At 36.0% G+C, this 26,642-nt stretch overlaps 1 protein-coding gene across 1 annotated transcript; it reads left to right on the top strand.

The window, feature by feature from the left end:
- The first annotated feature begins 21,515 nt into the window (after nt 1-21,515).
- LOC116188295 (protein SMAX1-LIKE 4) lies at nt 21,516-26,642 on the top strand. The gene is made up of 4 exons (XM_031517559.1): nt 21,516-22,171; nt 22,303-23,207; nt 24,523-24,721; nt 24,975-26,642. The coding sequence occupies exons 1-4, from the start codon at nt 21,740-21,742 to the stop codon at nt 26,547-26,549; spliced, it is 3,111 nt and encodes a 1,036-aa protein (XP_031373419.1). The 5' UTR covers nt 21,516-21,739; the 3' UTR covers nt 26,550-26,642.

The following is a 26,642-nucleotide window of genomic DNA, read 5'->3' as shown; positions in this document are numbered from 1 at the left end:
TTGATAGAAAAAAAAAAATTTTGAGCTGAAGGCCCCCGGAAACCGCCAGCTCTCTTTCTTTCCCTTCAGCTCACGCGTCCCTTTCGGTCAGCCCGAAATCCTGAGATCCGGAGCTGGTTCATCCTCTTCCACGGGCGCCTCCGATTCGCGATTCGCTCCTTGTCCGACACACAGATGCGGCTTGCTCCCCCCCAGCCGCGCTCAACGACCTTTCGGGATCGGGTGCAACCGCACCGCCACCTGAACCGCGTCCCTTCTCTTCGGTTTACCTATCAGCACTAGCCGGGTCGATTCATTTTTTTTTTCGGGTCGCACAGGCAATTCAGAACAGACACACACCAGCCCTCAATCCGTGTCTAGCAGCCCAACCGGTCCAGCATCCGCGATCCAGCTCGGCCCAGTATCCGCGATCCAGCCCGGCCCACTAGTCGCTGTCCACTCTGGTCCAACAACGGCCCATCGGCCCATTCGGCTCAGCCCCAAATCCCAGTGGCCCATTCGGCCCAGCACGGCCTGCCACGATTCGGCCCATTCCGGCAATTTTTATTTTTTTATTTTTTTTATTTTACAGAGAAGCCCCTCAACTTTTCGGACTAGGTAAATTCTCTACTTAGTAGCATGTTTAGGGCTCCATTTCTGAATGTTTATGTTTGCTTGGATGAATATGATGTGAAATGAGTGTTCTTGGGTCTCGTGGGTGATCGAATTTGTCTCGAACTCGATTTTACGAACTTTCTATTTTGTCACATTTCAATCCAGAGGACGTATTTTATTTTTTAAGATCTACCCTGAATTTCAAAATCATTTTCAATCAAGCCCCGGTCATTTTATTATTTTCCAATCAGTCCTTGGATTTTTCAGAATTTTTCCAAGAATCCCAAAGAACTTTTCAAATTGTTTCAGTTTAGTCACGGGACCATTTTTTCACCCTTTTTCAGATCTGCCCCGAATTTCAAAAATTCTTTTCAATAAATACCCAGTCATTTTACTATTTTCCAATCAGCCTTGGAATTTTCAGAATTTTTCAAGAATCCCTAGGAACTTTTCGAGTTGTTTCAGTTTAGTCCTGGGGACATTGTTTTGTTTTTCGATCAGTCCCGATTTTCAACTTCATTTCAAATAAGTCCTAGGACATTTTCAGTAAATTTTTTACACAGTCCCCATTTTTTTAGAATTTTCGGATTAGTCCCCAATTTCTTAGAATTTTCAAATCAGTCCCCAATTTTTTCAGAATTTTCAAATCAGTCCCTGCTCTTTTAAAATCGTTCAATTCAGTCTCTTGGACATTTTCTAAAAATATCCGGCCTTTTTCTACTTGGATCACCCACCGACAATGTATGTGCCCCATTTAAATATTTCATTTTTGTAATTATGTGACCATGTCGGAAATTAGAGTTTATCGGGCGGTCAACTAATGGCTATCTCGACGGCTCGAAATCCGTAGACTAAAGCATTCGGCAAGTTTTTAATTAACCTAAAATTCTACATACTGGATAATTGGGACGTTAAATTTGGCTAAATTAAATCACTTGATTTCTTTAAATGGATTGCATGAATTGATTAATAATTGTAATCGCGTCGACAGTTCAAGAACTGTTAGTCATGCCCTTTTCAAAATTCACAATTTCAAAAGTACCGAAATACGTACAACGTAATCTTGATTTTCGTGCACACACATATTTACCGATTCAAGGGCATGATTACCGGTTCTTGTCCTACCGTGATCCTAGCGTAGGTGTATGCGTAGAATTGGTCAAAACATGGGAAAACAAATTAATCACAAACTCGGCTTAAATCAAACATGGGCAATAGTCAAATAGAGGGTTAGGTTTTGGGTTTTTAGGTGAAAATACTTTGAATCTGTAAAAGCCATATTATCGCGATACAGAATAATCTAAAAATAACCCACTCATTCGAGACTTGACTATGGACATCATGTCTGTCGGGTCCGTTAAATGATGCCGAATGCTATATACTCTATCCATCATCCTATTTGTTTGTTTTAGGGTAGGATTTGTATGCCAAGATACTCCGGATAATAATTGATTAACTCACGTAAATTCGGCAATAACAAAATCTCATTGTTTGTTTATTTGCGCTTATTTGTTACATTTTTACACTTATTTGTTATGCGTGTCGAGCCCGATCCTTTAGGATACGATTCACATGGGGTCCAACGCCCCAATCGTAGATTACGGGATCTAATCCCCTAAACACCGAGTGAGAACCTTAATTTCAATTTTAGTCTTTTCAAACCACACGATGAGCACGAGTGGGATAATGACCGAACGTGAACCGACCGGAATTCAGTTGTTGTAATTTGCATTTTATTTATTTGAGAGGACAATGTAAGGATTTATGTTGTACGTTTATTCATGTAAAAATCCCGGTCGGAGAGCGAACGGTCGGAGTGTTTCTTCGAATTTACGGTGTCAAAATGCCTAAGATGAGCGGAACTTAATTAAGCGGTAATTAAATAAAAAATGGCAAGCCTAGACAAGTTAGAGTACCAATAGGGCATGCGAGATATAGGCTCGCATGTAACAGAACCCCCGAATTCGGAACCTTGGGTTTCGCAGACCATATGCCTTAACAATTAGGTGTACCCCGTACCCCTAGACCCGGGCAACTCACCGGCCCTCAACCTTCGGGTCGTAAACAGGTAGTGGCGACTCCTTCTCACGTGCGTCCGTCGCGCGTCCTCGGGAAGGTGGATACTCTCAAGCCGCGTTGCATTTAGGCACGCGCATGCGTGCCCCGACGAGGCGAAATTCGGATGCGCACATGTGTGATTAATAGTTAATTAGTATTCAATCCCGTACATTACATGGATTTTTCATCTCTCTATATTCATTTCTTATGATAATGTTCACAATTTTATACAGAAAGTTGCTTCTTAAAGAATAATTAGAATTTAAATGAATTTGCATCTTGATTCAGTAATATTTTTTAACTATCCTTTTTATGTGAATTTGTATAAATTATGATTGCACTATACGGTTCATTACAAATATTCTGTTGCAAAGTTTCTTACACAAACATATGTTTCACACATTTTATTGTGAATATTGTACTTTATGATATTGTCGCTTTTAAATTTAAATTTTATATTTAATTAATATATGTATTGAATTATATGGTATTTGTTAATTGATTAATCTCAACTCCATTTTATTTAATTATATACGCATGGCAAAATTATATAAATGATCATTATTTTCCGAAAATTTGTCGATAGACCAATATCAAATTTAATATTTATCTAATTTAAATGATCATTATATACGCGTGGCAAAACTATATAAATGATCATTATTTTCCGGAAATTTGTTGATAGACCATTTCTGGAAATACTGTTGATAGACCATTTCTGGAAATACTATATAAATGATCATTATTTTCTAATGAAAATATAACAATATCATATTTAATATTTATCTAATTTCTTCACTGACCACTCATATTGAAGCTTTTAAAATTAGAGAATTACTACTCCAACATATCACTTACGTTTCAGAAAAGTCGGAATATCATTAGACGGTTAAGAATTTCTGACCACTCATTATTTGTTATAGTAGGCAATTTTACTATATATGTATTGGTTGGGAAGAAGAGGGATAAAAAGGACGAATTCGTCAAACGACATTTCACCGTTGTAATGAAATGCAAGCCAAATGTTCTTTTTTCTTTTCTTTTCTTTTCTTTTTCTTTAGCCACCAGGTGTCACGTTATGGATCGTCCTTTAACATGATTAATTTTCACTTCTTTCAAAAAATACTAAAAAATATCCGTGCATTGCTGTAGAGTATTTCATGATAAAATTAATATCAAATCCAGTCAAATTATATTAAAGTTAAAACTCTTTAAACTAATTTAAATATGTAATATCTCTATCAATATTTCCCAGATAATTCAAATCAAATCAAATTATGGCATTTGAAAATTCAATGATGTGGAGTGTACGAAAAACAATTTTAAGAAGGAGATACAAACTTAAAGAAAATATGAAAATATAAAGCATTTACATTAATATAGATGGTGCTTGTGGAAAGGTACCCAACTTGTTGAGCAAAAATTGTAAAATATTATATAGATTCATTTGAGCAAAAATTACACATTCGATCCTCTAGATTTGATTACTTTTTTTCATTTTAGTCCTTTTTCTTATTTTTTTTATCGTTTACATTCTATAATTTTAAATACTTCTCTGTCTCAGTCCTTTTTCTTTTTCTTGATTCATTTTTATATAACATCTTTGATTACTTTTATATTTTCATCCTTTTCTCAAATTTTTTAGAAAAAAATAAATTTTAGTCCTCAAATTTTTGTAGCTATTTTTTATCCTAATTTATTAATATTAAGCGTTTTATTGCTTATAATGCTACTGCTTAGTTTTCCATAAACATGCCCCCATGGAAAATTTTGAAATTAAAAAAAATATTTTTTAGTTTCAAAAAATAAAAAAATAAAAGGAAAATCATGAACCTAATCGAGAGAATGAGTGGCATAAGCGTCTAGACCATAAGCAATCTTGGCAAGGGTAGTGGCAGTCTATGTTGGGAGTATCAATACTCGAATTTGCGAGCAAAGAAATTTAAAAAATATAGAAAAAGTAGCGGCGATTATGACTTAATAGCCAGTAACCACACTGATGAGGTTGACCATGGTACATTAAGTAAGGACATGGTGATCTCGATGCAATTAAGGAGTGATGCAATGTGTAACTCTAATTGTGAAGAGAGACATTACAGCTCTATACGTGCAGGCCTACGGTGACCTCCTCTAAAGCGGTGGTGCCCAGCGTCACCCCTACCGCCACATTTCTCTCTTTCAAGTTATCATCCTTCTTTTAACAGTTAGCACCATCTTAATAGAGGTTATCTATGCCTCAAGTTTCGAGTAGATTCACAAGTTTCATGTTATTATGTTAATTGTTATTACTCTAATTTTATAATTTTTTAAAAATAAAATTTTCAAAATATGTCATGTAAGATTCTTTATAAAAATATTGTAATAGAACTATGACGAATTAGAAGTTCAACGTTGAGGAAAAATTAAACAAAAAAAAAAAGAATTAGGCAAAAGAAATAGCAACGAAAAATTGAGGACCAAAATTAAGATATTTCTAATAATATTTTGATAAAAAAAAAATTAAATAAAAAGTAATCAAAGGTATTGGACGAAGTTGAACCAAGAAATAAAAAATGACAAAAACAGAAAAGTATTTAATGATATACAATGTAAACGATAAAAACTAGGAGAAAGATTAAAATAGAAAACTAATCAAATTTTAATGTTTATCTTCCTTTGACATATTGGCAGAGTTTATGAGGATTTTTTGAAAAAAAAGTATGAAAATTTTATATGGAGAAGGAAAACAATAATTTTTTAAAAGATTTAAAATTTTAATCTAACCAATGAATTAAGGGAAAATGTCAAATTTGGTCCTTAACCTTTAACTCTTTTTCTATCTTAGTCATAAATATTTTCTTTGGCTGGATTTCGTCCTCAATCTTTCCGCACGGTATGAGTTCAGTCATTCCTTCCAAAATTCCATCCATTTTCCCTGACATGTATATTCGTCACATGAGAGTGCGCCACGTGCGTGACATATCACTGCTACTCTAAACTGGTTGTTATAGAGCAAATCTTATTCTTTTTTTAATCAGACCTGTAAATCGGACTAAGATATTTTTGGTTCTTTTAGGATTTCAGCCATCTGTCGTACATGAGACGATGAAAGAGAAGCGATGGTTGAAATCCTAAAAGAACCGGAAATATCTTAATCCGGTTTATGGATCTGATTAAAAAAATAATCGGATTTGCTCTATAATAACTGGTTTGGAATAACAGTAATATGTCGTGCACGTGGCGCACTCTCATTTGACAAATATACATGTCAGGAAAAATGGACGAAATTTTGAACAGAAGAACTGAACTCATACCCCGCGAAAAAGATTGAGCACGAAATTTAGCTAAAGAAAAGGTTTAGGACTAAGATAGAAAAAGAGCAAAATGTTGAGGACCAAATTTGACCATTTCCCATGAATTAATGACAACATGTCAAGCTTTGAAGCTCTTCTTGGGGTTTAAGCCTATATATATAGAGATATTTGAGGCCTCTATATATCCTGTCCTATCCTATCCTATCCTATCTCATTTCTATAATTGTTAGTCTTATATTCGTTCTATTTTTCCTTTGGCTTCTGCCTTTTCCAAAAAAAAAAAAAGAAAGAAAAAGTAGAAAAAGAACAGGGTTCGAGGAAAAATTTGAAGAGATGTGTCTCTCCAATGGAGCACTTCCTATTAGATTGAGCCACGTCTTTAATTTGAACATAAGCTCAATCTCTCTCTTAATGACGTGATTATCAAGTGAATAGTCCTGTAAATATAAGATAAGTCTTTTTTTGAAAATTATAAAGGGGGCATATATATGAACCTATTAGAGAATAAGACGAGCGGAAATAAAGAGCACAAGTGGATAAACTTTTTTCCTAGGCACACAAGTGGCGAATGGCACACTCATAACAGCTTCTAAATCCAAATAAGCACGTGTATTATATCTTCTCCAATATTGGATTTTTTCTTTTTCATGAGATAACAAGTATTCTCAACTTATTAATTGAGAGTAATTTCATTTATCGGAACATTAATTTGATTATGATCACAAGATACTTTCATATGAGATATAGACTTTGTTTCACCAAAAAAAGATATAGACTTTGAAATGCTATAATTGTACTTTGTTAAATTGGTAATTAAAACTACATCGTGGTGGTCGCAACTTATCTATGCCCTGTTAGTTTCTACAGTGGCATTAGCTTTGATGTTGCTACTAGCTAGGAGGCATTCTATGTCATTGTTGTACCGCACGTAACGACATTGTAAACTAGCTAATAGTGGGGTATCAATGATGATCCATCAGTTGGTTATACCCCATGACATATTATGAGAAAAAGGTCCATAAAATGTTTGTTCTTGTTTCTAAGAAAATCTCATAATTCAATTTATTTTATTGAATATAACAGTTTAGGACGATCTAACGTATTCATCGAAGTTATGTTTGTTAATGATATGCCCTAGAGCCAGATTTATGTATTTGGATAATTCCTTTTATAGCAAAAAAGTTTCTTCTATTATTCGTATATTGTCTATGTTTATTAAAATAAAATCCTTAAGATATGTTGAATGCTTCACTCTTAAAGAGTTAAGAATATGAGTGACCGAGTAATTCGGTAAGAATATCTTTAAATTATTCACAATCGTAGGAGACTTAACCGGGTATTATTTCTCCGAATAGATCGTCACATCTGTTTGTATTCATGATTAGTATATAGATACAAATGAAGATGGAGTAGTGAGTCTCATGCTATCTGATAACTATTATCATGACAAACATGTGGATACTTATATGATAAATAGTCGAATGTGACGTATAGATAATATTCATATGGTAATTTACTAATGTCAATAAATGTTATCTAGATCGTATTAATGCATATAGTCCTTAGACTTGAGATGAAACACTATCTCATGCATAGCTAATTAGGTTTTGCTACTGTTAATGCATTTGTGTTTAGCATGAGTATTCGACAGATATTGGTTCGAGTTAGTTATACTTGGAGGTAGGTGTCTGATCAAGACGAGATTCACTAACTTAAGTAAATAGGGAAAATTTCATATGAATGTTTCTTTTGTTATGGATCAAGAAATCCTCGGTCGGGATAGATAGACTCGAATAGAAATAAATTTTTGTTCAATTTCTACAGATGTAAAAATGAAATCAGAGAATCTATATGATCAATCATAGGGTTTGGCATTTACCGTAGCTCTAGCTAGATCGGGATCTTGTAGTGAATGGACTCAGTGCATGGTGTATACGATCAAAAGTTTATCAGAATGTTTCAATTATACATTCATCACCATTTTGATTGTCAGGTATGCTAGTAGGTGTCACTCGTGAACTTTGGGTACCAAGAGCATTTTAGGAATTATGCTTTTGGTTACAAAAATAGTTTCTGGTAATGTCAAATGAGTCGATATTATAATCTCATTGCTATTTGATAATGAACCTAATTAGTCACACACATCGAGCGTGTCTAAACTGAGAAAAGAATTAATTATAATTATAGAATTAATTATCGAACAAGGCTTGCAATGTGGTTGCAAGGGTGCTAGCACACCTTGAAGCTGAATTCAATATCAATGATAAATCTAATTAAGGAAGTACGAAAGTTTCCTTATATGGAGAGTTTCTATAAATAAATTGTCTGTTGATGGAAACTCGTGTCAATGACTAGTTTGTTCTTTCTTTCTTACTATAAGGGCAAGTCATTAGATGACTTAAAGTGTAAAGATTTATTTGTGATTTATTAATTAATGTGGATTAATTAATAATTGTGATTGAGTCCCTAGGGTTTTAGGTTAAAGATATATATAGATATGATCTTCCAGTTAATCATAAAGAGCAATCTATCAATAAGACCCGATATTAAGAGATTGAGAGGAGGTTTGGTTGTGGGATTCCTCCGCACAGCTACACACATCCCAAGGCCATTCTGAGTTTTCCTTGACTTCAGTTCGGCAATCCAACGTTGTCCTTGACGTCCTTGAAGCGATCATTTCATTACGTGACGATTTTGTTCGAGATTGGTGACCTAGATCAGAGTGTACGGGTCGAGAGAAGCCTATACTCGGTGGTGACACGCTTGTGTGGACGAGGTAGAGGCTGGACACTTGGACGGTTATTTTAGTCTACTCAAATTGACAAGGTTAGTATAAAGTTTGTAACTTTTCTTGTGGATTCGATAAAAGGTGATTCTTGTGTCAAGATTTGATATTGAAGTTTTTGATTAAATGAGAACGCGATAAAAATTTGATTCTTACCGTATTTAAACTTTTCGCTGCACGCTTGCTCGGTTTTCTAACAATGTTCACATGCAAGTTTCAATTATATTCGAGCTCAAGATCAAAAGAAGAGGAACAAACTTATTTACTCCCCCAGTCCAATCTCATATCGGAGTTGTGTGTTTGAGTTATGGTAATACATTTGGTACTTAGTTTAAGACTCGTCTATTATGACAAGGAATTACAATAACACATTTGATACTTTCAATTCCGGTGTTTAATATTTTAGTTCAAGTGTTTAGGATTATTAATATTCGTGATTAGTACAAGCTAGCATTTATTACTTTTATTTTTAGTTTAAGTATTTAGTACTTCACTTCAAATAGTTAGTATTTTGTACAGTCCATCACGAATAGTAAAAATACTAAATAATTGAATTGAAATGTACTAAACACTTGACCTAAAGTACCAAATGTGTCACCATAATCCCTTATAATATTAGAACTTCCTTACAGCTCAAGTGTGTAATATTTCTACTTTAGTTCAAATGATGAAGAGAATAAAAGTTACTATGTTCGCTAACAAAATTTAATTTTACTTATCTTAATTTGATTTTACTTTTTCTTAAATTCAACAACACAGTCATTACATTTTTATCTTTGCTTTCAAATTCTCTCTCATATATTTTCTTATATATTATTATAATTAATTTTTAATATTTAATTTTCTAAACTATTTAATACTTTTCCTCAATTTCAATAATTTTTTCCTCAATTCAACAATATAATCATTATTTTTTTATTTTCTTTTTCAAATTATCTCATATATTTTTCTCATCTATTTTTATCTTCATCTCCTCAAATCAAATTGAATAAAATTAAATCAATTTTAGCTTCGTTACTAAACGCATTAATACATTTGAACCGTAAAAAATCTCGTGACTCTCTCTTTTTGGAATTTTCGTTGGAGTTTACCGTTCAATTTACCTCTGCAAAATCTGAGGATGGTATAAGACGAGAGACAGGCAGAATCTTATGGCAAATATAGTCAAAGACAGTATGATTTCAATCTTCTGAATGCAGACTGCAAGCTCTCCGGGTTTTCATATATCCAATGTCACACCAAACTGTCCTAAAAAAAAGAAAAAGTGCAATTAAAACGAATTCTTCTTCTTGTTCTTTTATATGTCGATTAATGTAACAAGAAAAGATTCCGTACGTCCCAACAATTACAAACCAGATTCTTATTCCCTGTCCTGCTTAAAATGGGCGGATGTCTTTGCTCTTCAGAGCCCTTCTGTTTCCGAGTGTCTTTATAAGGGAGCAATTAACAATACTAGTTGACAAATTTTGTACGAAACAGAAGGGAGGAAGGAAATAAGATTAAACGTTTCCAACAAAATAGAAAAAAAGAAAAAGAAAAAGAAGACTATATGTGATGGCTTGAAGTCGAACCTGTAAGAGCAGAAGATATTGATTATATATAGAATAATTCTGAGAAATCACAAATTACTGGCTTAACTATTTATAGATTTAGTAATGAATGAAAAATAAGAAAACATGAAATCCAAAGATGCACCTAAATACACTACCCCAAAAAAAAAAAAAAAAACAACGCACCTAAATATCTAGATCATAAACTAGCCTATTATTTATTAATATGTAACATTATTACTCATTAATAACAATTGGATAAAATCTCCCCCACAAGCCACAAATATGATTGAATGCTCACCCTCAGCCATAATATTGTTATTCCCCCTCCCCAGCTACTTTTTTTTTTCTTAATAAAATTCCGGAAAAATTCTACCATACTTTAACCCATCAGTTTAGATTGAGGAGAATGAAGGAAAAGGAAAGAGAGGGAGAGAGAAAATTGTATGAGAATCACTCTATACAATTTTTCCTCCCCTCTCCCCTCACCCCTCTCCCCCTCCCTTTCTCTCCTTTTTCCCTCCTACTCCAAACAAGCTGAAGGTTTGATAGCTTATTAGGTTCTACCTTGAATTGAGATAGCATCTATTGCTCCCTCCTAAAGAAGTAATAAGGCCTCATCCAAGGGTGATCAGGCCTCGGGTAACGTATGCAAGCGACCCTCCCTTTAACAATCTGTAGTACTATTAAACTGTTCCACTTATATATATTACTCGTGTACCATCTTGTAACAATTAAAACTTAAAGAAGAATTGGTTTAGTCGTCAAGATAATGTTGAAGTTATTGGACGTCCTATTGTATAAGTTTGCTCTAAATTTTCACAAACTCGGTCTTTAATTTTGCTTTAGGAAAACTAAGCGAAGAAAATGTTCTCTATCTTAGGACGGTCAGTGTGGTTATGCACCACACCAGTTCCTCGTTGAGTCAATCCAATCAACAAAACCATCTGAGGAAAGGATAAAAGTTGGCCAATGTATTTAAAAGGGCAAAAAAAGAAAAAGACATGGGAAAATAGTAGGTAAAAATCATATGATTACACTTATCTAGCTATGAAAGATTTGCAACTGGTACTTCATCATGATGAGATAATCATAGGAAAAATTAATTACAACAAAAAATTAATTATGTATTCTTCATTATTGGTTAATTAGTGGCATTGCCATCCCAGATATTCTGTAAACCCTCGTTTTCTTAGATCTTATTATAGATTTATATTGGTATATCATAATAATGTGGAGGGACAATGTAGTTGGTGCATGGTGCTATGATCAATTGATCTTGAGAAAATTTTTCATCACCCGCGGCATCTTCTTGAACAAATGTTTGATTGATTTCACAATCGAAAAGGAAAAAGGAAAAGTTGGTGAGAAAGGGAAAGAAGCGCATAGGGATTAGAGAAGGAAATAGAATGTGGCAAAAGCAATTTTAATCCAAACTCGATCACTCACTCTTTTTGCATTCAGTGGAGATGAAAAGGAAGAAGAAAATTTTAATTTAAGGAATCATATATATAGAGAATGGAAAAAAAAATCGAAAATTGGGCAAAACAAATAAAAGGGAAAGCAAGTAAAGGAACATACTTTCATACCCTTCCCCTTTTCTTTAAAACTATTCACTTTCTTGGTTGTCTTGTAACCCTCCAACTTTAATCAATCAGTCTCTTAGATTTCAGCAATCAAAAGCTTCCCCCTTCTCTCCCCCTAGCCCCCTCTTTTCCTTTCACCTTTTTACCCTTCCCTTTATGTTTTAATTACTCACTGTCGGTTTGCATATTAATTCAGCAGTTGATGACATACACAGAGGTATACGGAGATGTAGTGTGTCCGATGATATCTTTGTGCATGTGTGCGTATATGTCGATCAGAACTTACTCGTCCTTGATATTTTTCACTAATAACTGACCTTTCTGGATAGAAAGCTTAATTAGTTTATATCTTCTTACTGCGAAGTTCGGGTGATGAAATATCATATGCATACTCGGTGTTACAATATGGAAAATTTAATTTGAGGATATATTGTGATATAATATATGTTCAGTTCCTTCTTGACAGATAGATGGATACATAGATGTGAGATGGACGGGGAAAATATTCGACTACACGTCAATGTGTAAAACTCAATTAACAATTGATACATGTGAAGATGGAAAGAGAAATTTTATAAATTATAACTACATTATATTTATATATATATATATATATATCTATTATTAATTAGTTAAATTTTAGACAATTGCGTGACTATATAATATTCGTCAAATATTATCACCTAAATTTTGAGGGTGGGGAGGTAAATTAAAATTATATATAGAATAGAATAAAAACTTATGAGAAAAACAGCTGAGCTTCCCGAGGCAAAAGGAATTGGAATGTTACGTGATTGTACGTAAAAAGCAGTAAAAAAGCAAAAAAGATTGATTATGTTAATAAAATAGAAATAATAAAAAAATAAAATATACAAAAAAATAAAATAAAGAAGGGGAACAGATCATATGGGTGTATTGTCTCAATGGGGTCACATTGACTGTATAAAGTTGCACGCTCTGTGGCTACTTTGGAGTCAGGTTCTAATGAGATGAGTGAAGACCCCGTTTGGATTTTTATGCATGCATGAGCTGAATGAACGAACTCACACCAATCATACATACATACATATATATATATATATATATATATAATTTCAGCAGAAGCACTTTGGCAAAGAATTTGGACTTGGTCAGTGTTCTGGACCCACGCACACAATTTCCCTCGTAATAGCTAGGTCTTTCAGTTATATATATAGACATATATATACACACACACATTAAGCTCCATAATATATATATATATATATATTTGTATATGTGCTACACTATATTAACCCTCACATGAGTTTCACTAGGTCGACACGCATTCTCGATTCGAGAATTATAAGGTTCAACCTGTGGGCTTGAATAACGATCCGCTACTCCTACATGATTAGAAAGTTGCTTGATCTCTAGTGGGATTAACTTGCCACGAATAGTATGATCACTTGGGACTATTATCACAAACTAGCTAGAGAAGTTCGCGTCACAAAAAGAACGATAGAAAAATTTAAAGCAACTGGCTCGAACTAGTGCAACATAGAGCTCGACCTGATTATAACATGACTCTTTCGTGTCTCAAATTTTTTTGTCTGTTTTAGTTGAATCAAGATGCTCATTTTTTAATGGCAAAAGTAAAAAGATATAAAGAGGTTCAATCTGCATTGGTTTTATGCAGTTAATGGGACGAGTACCATACGATGTTTGGAATGGTATAACGGAATCATATGTTGTTCTCATCAGCTTTGAGAGCTAGGTTGAGGTTAGTGCTTTGGGCTGTGGGCCTTTGATGTCCAATTTTATCATGGCAACTCAAAATTTATCCCAAACATGCTTTGTTGAATTTCTGTTTGCTAAAATCCCTACCAAATCATTGGAAACCCCGAAGGAATTTTTACGTGCTCATGGAATTAAAGCCCTTTTGAATATCTCCATTTTCATGCAGGAAAAAAGTTGATACTTTTCTTGCAAGAAGAGTAATCCCCTCCTTTTTTTTCTCCCCTAAATTTTTCTCTCTTGTTTTTTTGGATCTCCACCACTTGATATCCGGAATTATAGTGGACGCCAACTAATCTAGGTTCGAACCAAGTCAATCCTCTAATGGATATATCAATTCTCTTCATCATAGTTTTTATTAAATTTCTATTGCGCTTATACGGACCTGGTATTTAAATTCTCTCCATCATAGTGTTTATTAAATTTTCATTGAGTTTATACGGACCTAAAATCATATCCACTTAAAAGTTCAAACTGATAAGTGGTGGTTTATAGACCTCATATAAACCCATAATGGTTCTTTCATTTTTTCAATGTGGGATTTTAATTCTCAACACCCGCCATCACGTGTAACGTGTGGTCTATTTTCGCCTACATGTTGTCACGTGCCCTTAAACACCGCTCTCAACAACTGACTTCGAGCCGGACTCATCTTCCGTGCTCGGGTGAGGGGAGACTAATACGAGGCGCTCTTTTGGCTGCTCTCGATATTGGGCAAACGTAGTGTGAGCCCACATGGACACACGCAAGCGTAACCCGCTCTATACCATATTAAATTTTCATTGGACTTATACGGATCTGAGTCCATATCCACTTAAAAACTCAAGTTGATAAGTGGTGATATACAAATTTATATAAACTCATGGTTATTCTTTTATCTTTTCAATGTGGTATTTTAATTCCCAACAGTTTTCATTCATTCACAAGATTTGAATTGAGACTTTAATTAAGGAAAATAGGTGCCAGATCACTTGAATCGATTCGGGTTGATTTTTTTTTTTTACTTTTATACTTTGAAAGATAATTTCCCAATGATTTACCTACTCATATTCCTCTCCTTTCCCTAGTCAATGTCATAAAGTATGTGGATTCCCCCTTTAACTTGGCATTGATCAACCTCACCAATATAATTCTTTGCATGATGAAAAAGGGCATATGATTATTCCTCTCTACCTGAGAGGCCCCACAAAAAGTTTTGCAGCAACAAATTATTCTTCATATTTATCATTGTTTTAAGAACCCAGCCACATAATACGAACCAACATATATATATATATATAGGTGTGTACTAATCCAACATATTTATATCATATATATAGATAAATAAATGTGAAGATGATGCTTGGAAGCCTCTATAAATTTTGACATGATTTTTTAAACTTTATATATATATATATATATATATATATATTCGATATTCATAAGGGAAATTGAATTTATCTGAAAATATATTATATTCAGCAAATAACGATGTTAACTATTGTAAACGTGAAATGGGGATGGCCCACACTTTAATGAGTCATCAAATATGGCTAATTCCTCTCTTACCTTTTTCCCCCATAACCTTCAAAAAGTAATCAACCATAATAATCATGCATGCTACTGAATAATGAGAGTCACTGTACTTGATAATGCCAAATTTACGTGCGCATGGAAATAGTAATTTCAGCGCCAAAAAAAGGGAGAATAAATAATAATAATAAAAGCTAGTAAAGCTAGACGGTTTCTCTGACTTTGAATTTAGCTTTGGTCATAAATCATAATCCATCTTTTTAATCTGATAAGGAACAGTGCATGTCAATGCAGATCTTTAATTAGATCATTCAATCACACAAATACACACACACACAAAGGGGGGGGAAAAAAGCTTTTATCAGCCGGTATAAAACTAATTCTATTGTGACAGACGCATATCCAAAAGTGCACCATCTTTTCTTTTGAAAATAATATCCAGTGCCTTATAATTAACTAACTCGTTAACTAAGAGCTATCAGATAAGATTAATTAATGGTTAAGAATATCATACAGATTGTAATTTTGAATACGTATAAAAGTGCTGGAAATGGAATGGAGAAACAACAGAGAAGGAAAGAGTGAGATGACCGCATAATATACGTGACTAAGACCTGCCATGGGCCAACCATACTTTGACAGGCAAAGGAGGCTTCTGATCTTCACTATGAGCAAAAATTCAGCCAAATTCCAAGTGCGTGCCAACACCATAAGTACGTAAGAAGTAAGAACTCCTACCCCCAAAGGAGAAGATTCGGATACCCTCTTTATCCCTCCGAATCCACTGTCTCCGAATGGAGGACTTTGAACAGGGGCTCCGGATCTATTGAGAGCAGCTCCGAATGGATTGCTAACCCATATCGTTTAGATGTATGTCAAATAAGATGTAACGGTTAATTAATTATCCATGATAATAATCTGAGTGGATTGACATAGTTTTTTTTTTAGTTATAAGAGAAGTTCGTGGATCTAGTACCATATATGAAATAGAATAATTTTATTTAAACATACCAAATAAGTAATATAGAATTAGTGATATATAAAAATACGAGATATACGAAATAAAATAATTCAACTAAAACTAATATTACCAAATTTAGAAATCAAATCTGTTTGCTGGTCAGGGAAAAGAGTGGGAGCTGAAGTGGGTCGTTGTTTAGGGCAAGGGAGAGAGAATAGAGAAAAAATTTGAATGAGAGGAATATGAAAGACAAGTAGATGAATTGGACAATCTCGTATATTCACAATCAAAATTCAAATGATATATGAATGTTTTGGGGAGGCTTTATATATTTTTTTGGTAATCACAGATATTTTTAATCTGCCAGCCGAGATAATAATTCCGTTTGAGCATTGATTTAGTTTTGATCATGACTTAGTTACAATAGTTTTCGAACCCCCGTGCTACAGATGAAATGTGCCCACAAGAAGTTCAATTTGCAATAAGCCACATCCTCCTGATTGGGAGGCTTTATATCAAAATAATTGATACTCGCGCTTTGCGTGGTAATTTCTTATCAAGTTTATATGCTACAAATAAATGAGTAACACATATCACATACGAATGAATATAAATTTAGAAAAAATGATAAAAAAAACTATAGATTATACCGGTTCATATAAATAAACTTTACATATTGTAAAGAATGAAAGTTGAGTTTTGATGACAAAAAATACTTATCCAAGTCTTATGGAATAACATATATATATATATATATATATATATATATATATATAGATGTAGCGGTATGTATACTATATAGATATAGGGGTTATGGTGCATGAAAAAGTTATTGTGAGTAGAATGATATATCTCCTATTTATAGGATATTTAAGACGTTGAACATAAAATAATATCACATATCTTAAGTTCTTTTCAATTATTAAAAAAATTTGTAGTTTTACAAAAAAAATTAATTTTATATTATACATTGTACAACTATTCAAAATACGATGAATATGCCACAAATAAATATAGTAATGGTTCATTTAACCGGAATTGAAAGGTCAATCAAAGTGAAGCTAGGAGTTTGCATTTTGTCTTACGTGGCGCAATCACGTCTCGTGTCTCAGCTTTTATATTAAATATAAAAGAATATTACATATCTCAAAAAGTTGTTTCGGTTATCGAGAAAATTTTTTATTTTTTAAAAAATTCGTTAATTATATATTATTATATACAAATAATACGGACAATGATAAAAAATACGTTGAAAGGTCAATCAACATAAGTGAGGATTTATATTTTAATTTAAGTGACACAACCACATCTTATGCGTCAACTTTTATATATTACAATAGTGATTCATATATCGGTATACATGATAAGGAAATCTTGATATTTTCCTTAATTATCAGTTACCATCCAATTTAGCTCGAGTCTTGCATTAGTGGACCCTCTCAATCTATTTTGGACATTTTTGTAATTTTATTTCTGCTTTTATAATGTGCGCCAATAATCTGTTGTAGCCCCTATACCGTGTTCATTGTATGATTTGAACATGGATGATTTTTTATAGGCATTTTCATAATTTTTAATTGGATAAATTGCCAAAAAAATTTCAAAATTTCCATTTTTTTTTTCAATTTTAGCATGAATAATTTTTTGTATAGAAATTCACAAACTATCAACTTGGTATCAATTTTAACACGATATCATATTTTTTGTTAATTTTAATGAGATTTGTTGGCGCGGCACTTGAGGGGGGATTCCTTATGCAGCACATAATGATGTAATTTTTGGACGAGGTAAAATAAGAATGTAAGAATCAATAATCTCATTGTATATCTTTCATAGAAGATCAAATATAATTTAAGGTAGATGATTGCCTTGTTACAACTTCCCTTTTTTTTTAATTCTTGAATTTAATTTATTTACCTACTCTTAATCCAATTCGATTTTAAGCTCCCATTTCTTCTAATTTGGCCATTACCCTAGGAAGTACGTCGAACACTTTATATGCAACTGGAAATTATAGATTATATGCATGATTAATTAACTCGATTTACAAAAGCAAAAGAACTGCTTAATTTTGACCATGCAACCATGCATCAATATATATGATTTTTAGAGTCTAAAATTTACGTAGAACAAAATACGAAATTGAAGCCCCAAAGAAATTTAACATGGGAGAGAGAGAAGTTGAGAATTAGTTGAAATAATAACAAACTTACAGTAAAATAATAAAGCAAAGGAACAAACTATATATATATATTTAGATTTGCTGCAATTTGGAATGTGCTTCATTTGAGTCCAAATATGCGACAAGACGAAGTTATTGGCTGCACATGGAGAAATAAGGTGTAGTATAGTGGTACATGTTTTCACCTAGGGATGAAGAAATTTTATGTTTAATTCTCACGGGTGGGACTATCTGTGACGTCCTTGAGTTTAAATTTTTATTTTTATTTTTCTGTATTAGACTCATGAGTCTCTTATAATCCAAAAAAAAAAAAGTTATGGGCGTATATATTATTCGGAAAATCAAAGGGCCTGCATGCGGATTACATAATTTTCTTGGGATAATTTTGAAAACTAGTGTGGTCAAACCGGATGCTAGCTAATGCAACATACACACACACACACACACACACAAACATATAAAGATACGTATGTAGTATGTACTCTGATGGTCAAAACTCACAGTAGAGAAGCAAATTATATAGAACCACGGAATAATAACGTGAATTGTCATGTGAAAATCCACATATATAGTTTCGACATGCTTTTATGTAAAGTTATGACATAGTATTTATGGATAATAGAAGATTTTTGTCCCCATATGTTATGTGCACGTCTCTATCATCATATCAAATCCAAAAGCAATGGGAATTTAGAACTTGAGGATATGATTACCTATGCATATTCATGAGGAAAAAAAAAATAGTGTGCCTCAGTATATATATAGAATCAGATATAGGTCGATCGCGTAGTTTACTTCTTCTTCCTCTATAGGGAGTATCCATAAAACATATAGAAGAACGAATGTCTTGAATCCAAGATTCTAACCACGTTTTGTTTTCTTACAATGAGAATTCACATCATACGAATCTGAGAATAATTTGATATATGTAAGGCAAATAATTATTATTCTTTGTGACACATTACATTTTCACAATCATAAATTAGGAATTGATTATATCTTTGCATTCTACTTAGGTTAAGAGTGTCCTTTTGCACTTTTACATGTATAGTGCCAACAGGATATTTCGTAAGAGTTTGGTCTCCCGTTTATAGTAACCCTCTATAACTCACTCTTCCATAAGCGTTCTTAAAGGAGAGCTCTAGTGAGCTTACTCGCATCTCATTCATGGACAACATGACATTTCTATGCAATATCCTCTATGTGAGATTTGGGTACTGTTCTATGGTCCTTTCGTTGAATATCTCATTCATGCTTGATGCGAGATCAGGTGGTTTACGGGTTTCGGGTTGGGAAGAGAGTAATATCATATCCATAGAGAGTGTTCTCATGTTGCCATCGCAAGTGAAGTAGACCTGATTGATTATTGAACCTAAGTATTGGTGCGCAATGTGTTCGGTCCGCTAGTAATATCTATCCTCTCGACTCATATTTACGATATCGTACATAGATAATTAATTTCCTCTTGGCTCGTACGTCCTAATGAGGATATGATCATGAAAACTTTGTTAGGCAGTAAATACCACATGATGGTTAATTTGTTGGAATAACAAAAGGAGAATTCAGAGAATACAGGCGCAATATTGGAGTCATAATAATATGAGAGAGAGAGAGAGAGAGAGAGAGAGGCCAAATGATGATAATGCTTTGGAGAATAGCAGACAGAGAGTTGCTTTTTGGGGGGACTTAAGGGAATAAAATGCTGTCTCTCTTCGAGGATTGGCGTGAAAGACCTTTTTCTTTCTCTTGAAAATGAAAACATTCGAACTTATTGTTTTTATTCTTTCCCTCTCTTTCTTTGATTATTATTCATTAAAATAGAACAAAATGATAAACACGAGAAAGAGGGAAAAAAAAAGATAAAAATTATTATTACCAAACCCCTTTTTCCATAGCAATTTGGCTTTCTTTTTTCCCACCTTTACCTTTATTACTTTTTTTGAATTTCTGCTTGCTTTATCTGTCCATTCAAAGGGTGACGTTGGAAAAATAAATAAATAAATAAAGGGGATAAACCTAAAAAAAAAAAGGGTTGGACCGAGTCTACATATATTGCATATCCCTTCTCCTATAGTTAATTAAATTCCTGAAATTCCACGTGTATTTGAATTTCAGCTGTAAAATTCTGAAGTTCTTGTCCTCTATGAACTGGAAAGACTGAATTTAGACCAAGTTTGACGTACATACAGTCCACTTATTTAAAAAAAGATTGAAATTCCATTATATTGTGCATATATATAGTACGGACAAGCCAGACATATATTTATGTGTGTGGCTTGGGGTTTCATAATTTGGATATTATTATACTACTCATGCTCTTGCAGTAAAAAGAATAAGAGAGAGAGGTGATCAATCTTTTGTAGATTGAAATCTTCTTTTTGCAGCTTTTCATCATCTTGAAGATAATAATCATCAAAAAAGGTGCATCATGCCATTAAAGTTACTCCCGTATATATCGATATTTGCATATGATCCTACACGATATCAAATTAAATCATTATTAAAAGTTTTCAACTTTTTGATCTCGTTTGTCATCAATTGACCCCCCAAAGAAAAATTGTCTCAATCAAAACCATATACTGAGAAAAAAAAAGTTATCGAAATGGGTTCAGGGCATGAAACGTGCTCCATCCCCACTTCATGATCCTAAGATTCCGAGCTTAATTCTCACACATGCATTTTTTGGCCCCATAATTACTCCTTACTAGTCAAGAGCGAATTCTCATAACAAAATGAAGTATGTTTATAAAAACTATCTCTATTGAGAAAAGTATAGAAATGGGATTCGATGCATGTAAGGCGCTCTATCCCAACTCTTAATTCTCATACTTGCGCTTTTTTGCCTTGTTCTTCCCCTTCGACTATTTTGTACTAATTAAGAGCGAGTTGTCAAATCCAATTTATGAAATATATTCTAAAAAATTTCTGTTTACAGTGTGTAAAAGTCGACCGACTGGACTATTTAGAAAATTAAATAGCATGATATTGTCTTCTTTTTTACTAAAGTTTCTATATGTTGGCGCATTATATATTATTGAGAGATTAATTATCTAATAATCTTAGAAAGTAATAATTAAGGAGGGGTACATTTAAAAGGAAAAGAAAATTTTAGTGGAAATAAATAAAAAGCTGAAAAGCCAACCCCAGGTTTTTAAAAGAAAAAAAAATAACGAGCCAAATTATTAATCAATGACAAGAAGTATAAAGGACATAGCTAGGCCTGGTGTAATGTCTCACACAGCCAAGAAACTGAGCTCTCACCATCCTCCAGTAAGCCTCCCTTTGTAAACTTCAAGCAAACTAAGTTCCATATCACCTCTTCGATTCTTCTAAAAATCCCGGCGGGGTGGGGGAGCGGTGGGACAGGAGGGACACTTAAGCTGATAGAAGGTGAAGCAGTCGAGTTGGAACGGAAAGAGCTCGTACTCGAGGTGGGGGGGGGGTTGGGGTGGGGAAGAGTGATATGCGTGGAGGGGCTACAACGTGTTCGGTGCACCAAACCCTAACATCGGAGGCGGCTTCGGTGTTGAAGCAATCTCTAGGGTTAGCAAGGAGGAGGGGCCATGCACAGGTCACTCCCTTGCATGTGGCCTTCACTCTGCTGAGCTCTAGGGCCAGCGACCTTCTCCGGAGGGCCTGCCTCAAGTCGCAGCGGCAGCTCCAGGGCTCTCATCCCCTTCAGTGTCGGGCCCTCGAGCTCTGCTTCAATGTGGCCCTCAATAGGCTTCCGACGATCACGGCTTCGCCACCTTCCGGGCCGTTCCTTCATGCTCAGCAGCCCTCTCTCTCGAACGCTCTGGTGGCGGCCCTTAAGAGAGCGCAGGCTCATCAAAGAAGGGGTTGCATCGAGCAACAACAACAGCAACAGCAGAATCAGCCTCTTCTTGCTGCTAAGGTATTCCGCTGGTTGTAATAAAAGCCAGTCTTCCAAAGGTTGCTTAAAAGTTTTTTTCGGTGATATCATGACTAGCCTCAGACTATAGTCTTCAACTAAGTAACAAATGAATCTTCTTTTCTTCCTATTAGGTGGAATTGGAGCAACTTGTGCTGTCAATCCTAGATGACCCGAGTGTGAGTCGTGTTATGAGAGAGGCCGGTTTCTCAAGCACGGCGGTTAAGACAAACATCGAGGACTCTCTGTCGTCCTCCCCAGTGTTTCAATTACCATCCATCAACGGGAGTTGCGGGGTCTTCTCCTCGCCGCCTTCACCCACAAGAGAAGCCCACCATCACCACCAGCTCACCTCCTTCTGGCCTCCCCATTTCTTCAACCACTCCCATGAGCAAAACCCACTTTTCTCTTCCCTCTCTCCTCAACAAAAGCATAGCTCTCCAACAGACCATCACCATCATAGTTATCGCCATAGCTCGTCCTCCGTGAAGGAAGATGTTAAGCTGGTCATGGAGGTTATGCTGAGGAAGAAGAGGAGCAACACCATGATAGTCGGGGACTCCCTCTCGACCACCGAGGGGCTTGTCATGGAGCTCAAGGAGAGGCTCGGGAGAGGAGAGGTCCCGCCGGAGCTGAAACCAGTCAGCTTCATCAAGTTCCAGCTCCAGGTGGAGGCTCTCAAGTTCATGAAGAGAGATGATGTGGAGATAAAATATCTTTCGGATGTTCGACGAAAAGTGGAGCAGTCTTTAGGGGCCATCATCTATGTGGGCGATCTCAAGTGGGCTGTCCATGATGATGAGACTATCAGCGTTGCAGTGGATCATCTTGTTAAGGAGATTGGAAAGCTCATTTCGGATAATGACCATGGGATAAGTGGGAGCCCATCGAGTCCTAGGGTTTGGGTGTTGGGGACTGCAAGCTTCCAGACATACATGAAGTGCCAGATGAAGTTCCAGCCTCCTCTTGACCTTCAGTGGGGCCTCCAGGCGGTTTCCGTCCCTTCTGGTGGGCTCGGCCTGAGCCTCCACGGTCCAAGGTCAGAAATCGCACCACCTATACTACCTTTTTATTACGTAGAGCCTCCATATCGAGATCTCCTTATCATATATTTCACGGTCCACAAATTTCAGCTCTTATACACTACCGGAAGCTGAAAATGGCTTATGCACCCTAGCTCTCGACCCACTTACGGGTCCACAGTGGTTACTAGGTGCACTAGATAAGCTCCATATGTTCGTAACACGATAAATAAGATGATGAGGAAGTTAGTCTCCTCAGTCCTTTCTAACAGTGGCTCGCCCGCGTGGTTGTCGGTGAGTGAATAATTTGTAACGTCTGGCATCTGCTAGCCGTTTCCACTGCCTCGAAGCTTTTTGGATATGTATCTTTCAGAACCAGAGAGTGTTGGCACACACAATGTGTAGGGAAAAGCATGTTTGGTTGCTGAGATCGACCAGGCGTGTCTGGTGTCCATTATTGCTTTTCTAATTTGTCAGGACATGCCCTAATGGCTCTAAATCTAATTCCCCTGTCGTCCGAAGCAATGGAACCAAACATTGTTTGTAGGTTTCACTGTCTTCTCCCAAATTATTTGACATGAACAGAGAAAGGAAGGGAATATTGAAGGAATATTGCCTTTTCCTTCATCTCATTTGAAAGGCTTTAGTGAGAATTATTGCTGTCTCATCTTTTTAGGACCGATGGTAGCTTTCTGCAAGACCTGCTTTTTTGTTTCATGGGGGACACGTTCTTTCGATAGAGACCTTCGTTGGGAGGAGGTCAGGACAGTCTCCAACACTAACAGGCAGCACTCCAAAAATTATAGAACGCAGCCCGGACACCTCGTAATGTCAATAGGTAGAATGAGGATATTTCGTAGTCTCATAATAAATGGTGAAATATTCATTTAAAAAAATAAATTAATTGGCAAAAATGCGAGATGTCACATATATGAATTTATTTTACCCATAATTTAGAGAATTGGAAGTCCATGATGATAATTTTTCTTTTCGGCTGCAGTCCATGATCATAATTTTAAGTAACAACAGACATTAATTGTACTTTTTTTTTTTCTGCTCTCGATTGCATGGTCTAGGAGGTAATAGATAGGAGAGATAAATGTAGGGGCACGAAAGTCCTGCCGGTCAAAATTAACTTAGAAACTATTCACCTAAAAAAGATTAACTTAGAAACTCTTAACCCCAGTTCGATTTCAAGGTCCCGAACCCCATTTCTCGTATTAGTTACACTTATATAATTTACATAACGTATTTATCAGAAATTTATTATCCCACTTTTCCTGAGATTTGAAAATATTTTATTATACTCATTAGTTTTTTTGTGAATTTCAGCTTGAATGAGCCAAGAAATCCATTCCAGAATAAGTCCCCATCATCTGCTAAAGAAGAGCAATTAGCTGACAAGCAGCTCATCAACTGCTGTGGAGAATGCACCTCCAACTATGAGAAGGAAGCTGGACTATGCAAATCTGCTGCCCACAAACTCTTGCCCTCCTGGTTGCAGCCTCTCGGGACTGACCAGCATCACGAGGTGCGAAAAACTCGACTGCTACTTCATTCTTGGTCGCACTCAATCGCGTAATGCCGATAAACAAACAAATGACAAACTCCAGATCTAGAAGGATTGAAGACGGCATTCGATAACTCTTTCCTGTCTCAACATGATAGTATGTTAAATCGGAAAGACAAGGAAATGCGGCATCTTTAAGTCTGTTCTCATGTCAAGCATATAATATATGATAATCTCAATGTTGCTAATTAACCTGTGGGATTGAAATTTGCAGGAAGAGCTGGTGGAGCTGAGAAAGAAGTGGAGCAGACTTTGCCAAACCCTTCACCAGGGAAAGCACATGACACAGAACAACTGGGAGAATGCCACATTCTACGTCACCAGCAATCAGATCAGTCCCGTGTCAACGAAGCCATACTCTTACTGGTGCTCTGGCCCGAATGCTAGCTTATTTCCGGAAAACAATTCGATCTCCTTCACAAATTCAACCTCGAAGCCTGCCAGCTCAATCCCTCGGTTCAGGAGACAGAACTCGTGCACTATCGAGTTCGACATCAACAGCAGGAGGAACGATGTCCCCCAGCTGGTCCTTGAGCCGAACTTGAGTTCACTTAGGAAGACTGAGGGCAGAGAGGTGAAGATCACTCTGGCTCTAGGAAATGATTCTGATTCGCTCGAGAGAACGATCCGGAGAGGCGAGATGTGTCGAGTGATTAAGGATTATATCCCTTGGCAGAGTGAAAATGTTCCTGGAATAGTTGAAGCTCTGATGGATTCTGGATCGATGAAGAAGGAGACATGGCTTCTGATCCAGGGGAATGATAGGATCGGGAAAATAAGGCTTGCAAGTGCGATAGGGGAATCGGTTTTTGGGTCACCCCATTCAGTCCTCCACCTCAACATGAGGGCGAGAAATAGCAAGGGGACACATCCGTTCGATCAGGTGCTTGTTAGGGCTATGGGAAGCCTGCAAAATCTTGTTGTCCTGGTGGAGGATGTTGAATATGCTGATAGCCGATTCATGAAGCTACTGATCGATAGGTTCGAGGCTGGGAAGTCCACAGAGTCAGGAAATCAAGAGAGCAGTGGTGGGCAGCTCCTGTTCATGCTGACAAAAGGCGATCCAACAGGATACGAAGCTGGAGAGAACAACCCGAAATCGGTAATTCAGATGGTCCTGAAAGTGAATGAAAGGGGCTACGCGGCAAGCCCCGATAACAAGAGGAAAGCCGAAGAGGACTTCTTGAATAAGATCAAGAGCCCAAGAATCAGCGAGAAGCTGGAAAGTCCTTTCTTGGGCAAGAAAGACTTCTCAAGGCAATCGAGCTTCAACAGCCTCGACCTGAACATCAGGGCCGAGGATCAGGAACCGCTGGAAATCGAAGCCAAGCCCGAGGACTTGAGCCCGATCTCAAGCGACCTGACCAGGGAGAACACGGGCGAGATCCAGAGCCCCAGGGAGCTCCTCGAGTCGATCGAGAACCAGTTCACCTTCAACAGGAGTCCCGCGCGGGACAGGGAGATGAGGGAGTTCGTGGCGTCGAGGATCAAAGGATCATTCGACGAGGTGATCAACAATAAGGTAAAGGGGGGAAAGGTTAGTTTGGGTATAGAACATAGGGTGTTAGAGGAGGTGTTAGGAGGTGGGGGGGATTCTTTTATTCACAACGTGTTCGAGAAGTGGCTTAGGGACATTTTTCAGACATGTTTGGAGAGGGAGAAAATTAACTGGGGGGATGGTATAAGTGTTAGATTGTGCCTAGAATCAGAACCAAAACAGGACGGGGACTTCGGGGAATCATACGGGTTTATGAGTACAAATCTACCCAAGAAAGTTTTCGTTTCTTAGTGCGTGCGCGACCCCTGTGCGTGGAAGATGGTCGCAATGTCGTCTGTAATGATGTAACCTCTAAGCTTATAATAGGTTCTGTTTGCTTATCTT

The sequence above is a fragment of the Punica granatum genome, chromosome 8, assembly GCF_007655135.1.
Source record: "Punica granatum isolate Tunisia-2019 chromosome 8, ASM765513v2, whole genome shotgun sequence".
Classification (NCBI taxonomy): domain Eukaryota; kingdom Viridiplantae; phylum Streptophyta; class Magnoliopsida; order Myrtales; family Lythraceae; genus Punica; species Punica granatum.
Note: the sequence above shows the minus strand (reverse complement) of the source record. Positions and strands in the feature narration are given on the sequence as shown.

Bases quoted from the DNA above. Each gene is read 5' to 3' on its own strand.
- LOC116188295 (XM_031517559.1), top strand. From the start codon at position 21,740: ATGCGTGGAGGGGCTACAACGTGTTCGGTGCACCAAACCCTAACATCG. The intron at 22,172-22,302 runs GTATTCCGCTGG...TCTTCCTATTAG, and splicing joins AGCCTCTTCTTGCTGCTAAG to GTGGAATTGGAGCAACTTGT. The intron at 23,208-24,522 runs GTCAGAAATCGC...TGTGAATTTCAG, and splicing joins CTGAGCCTCCACGGTCCAAG to CTTGAATGAGCCAAGAAATC.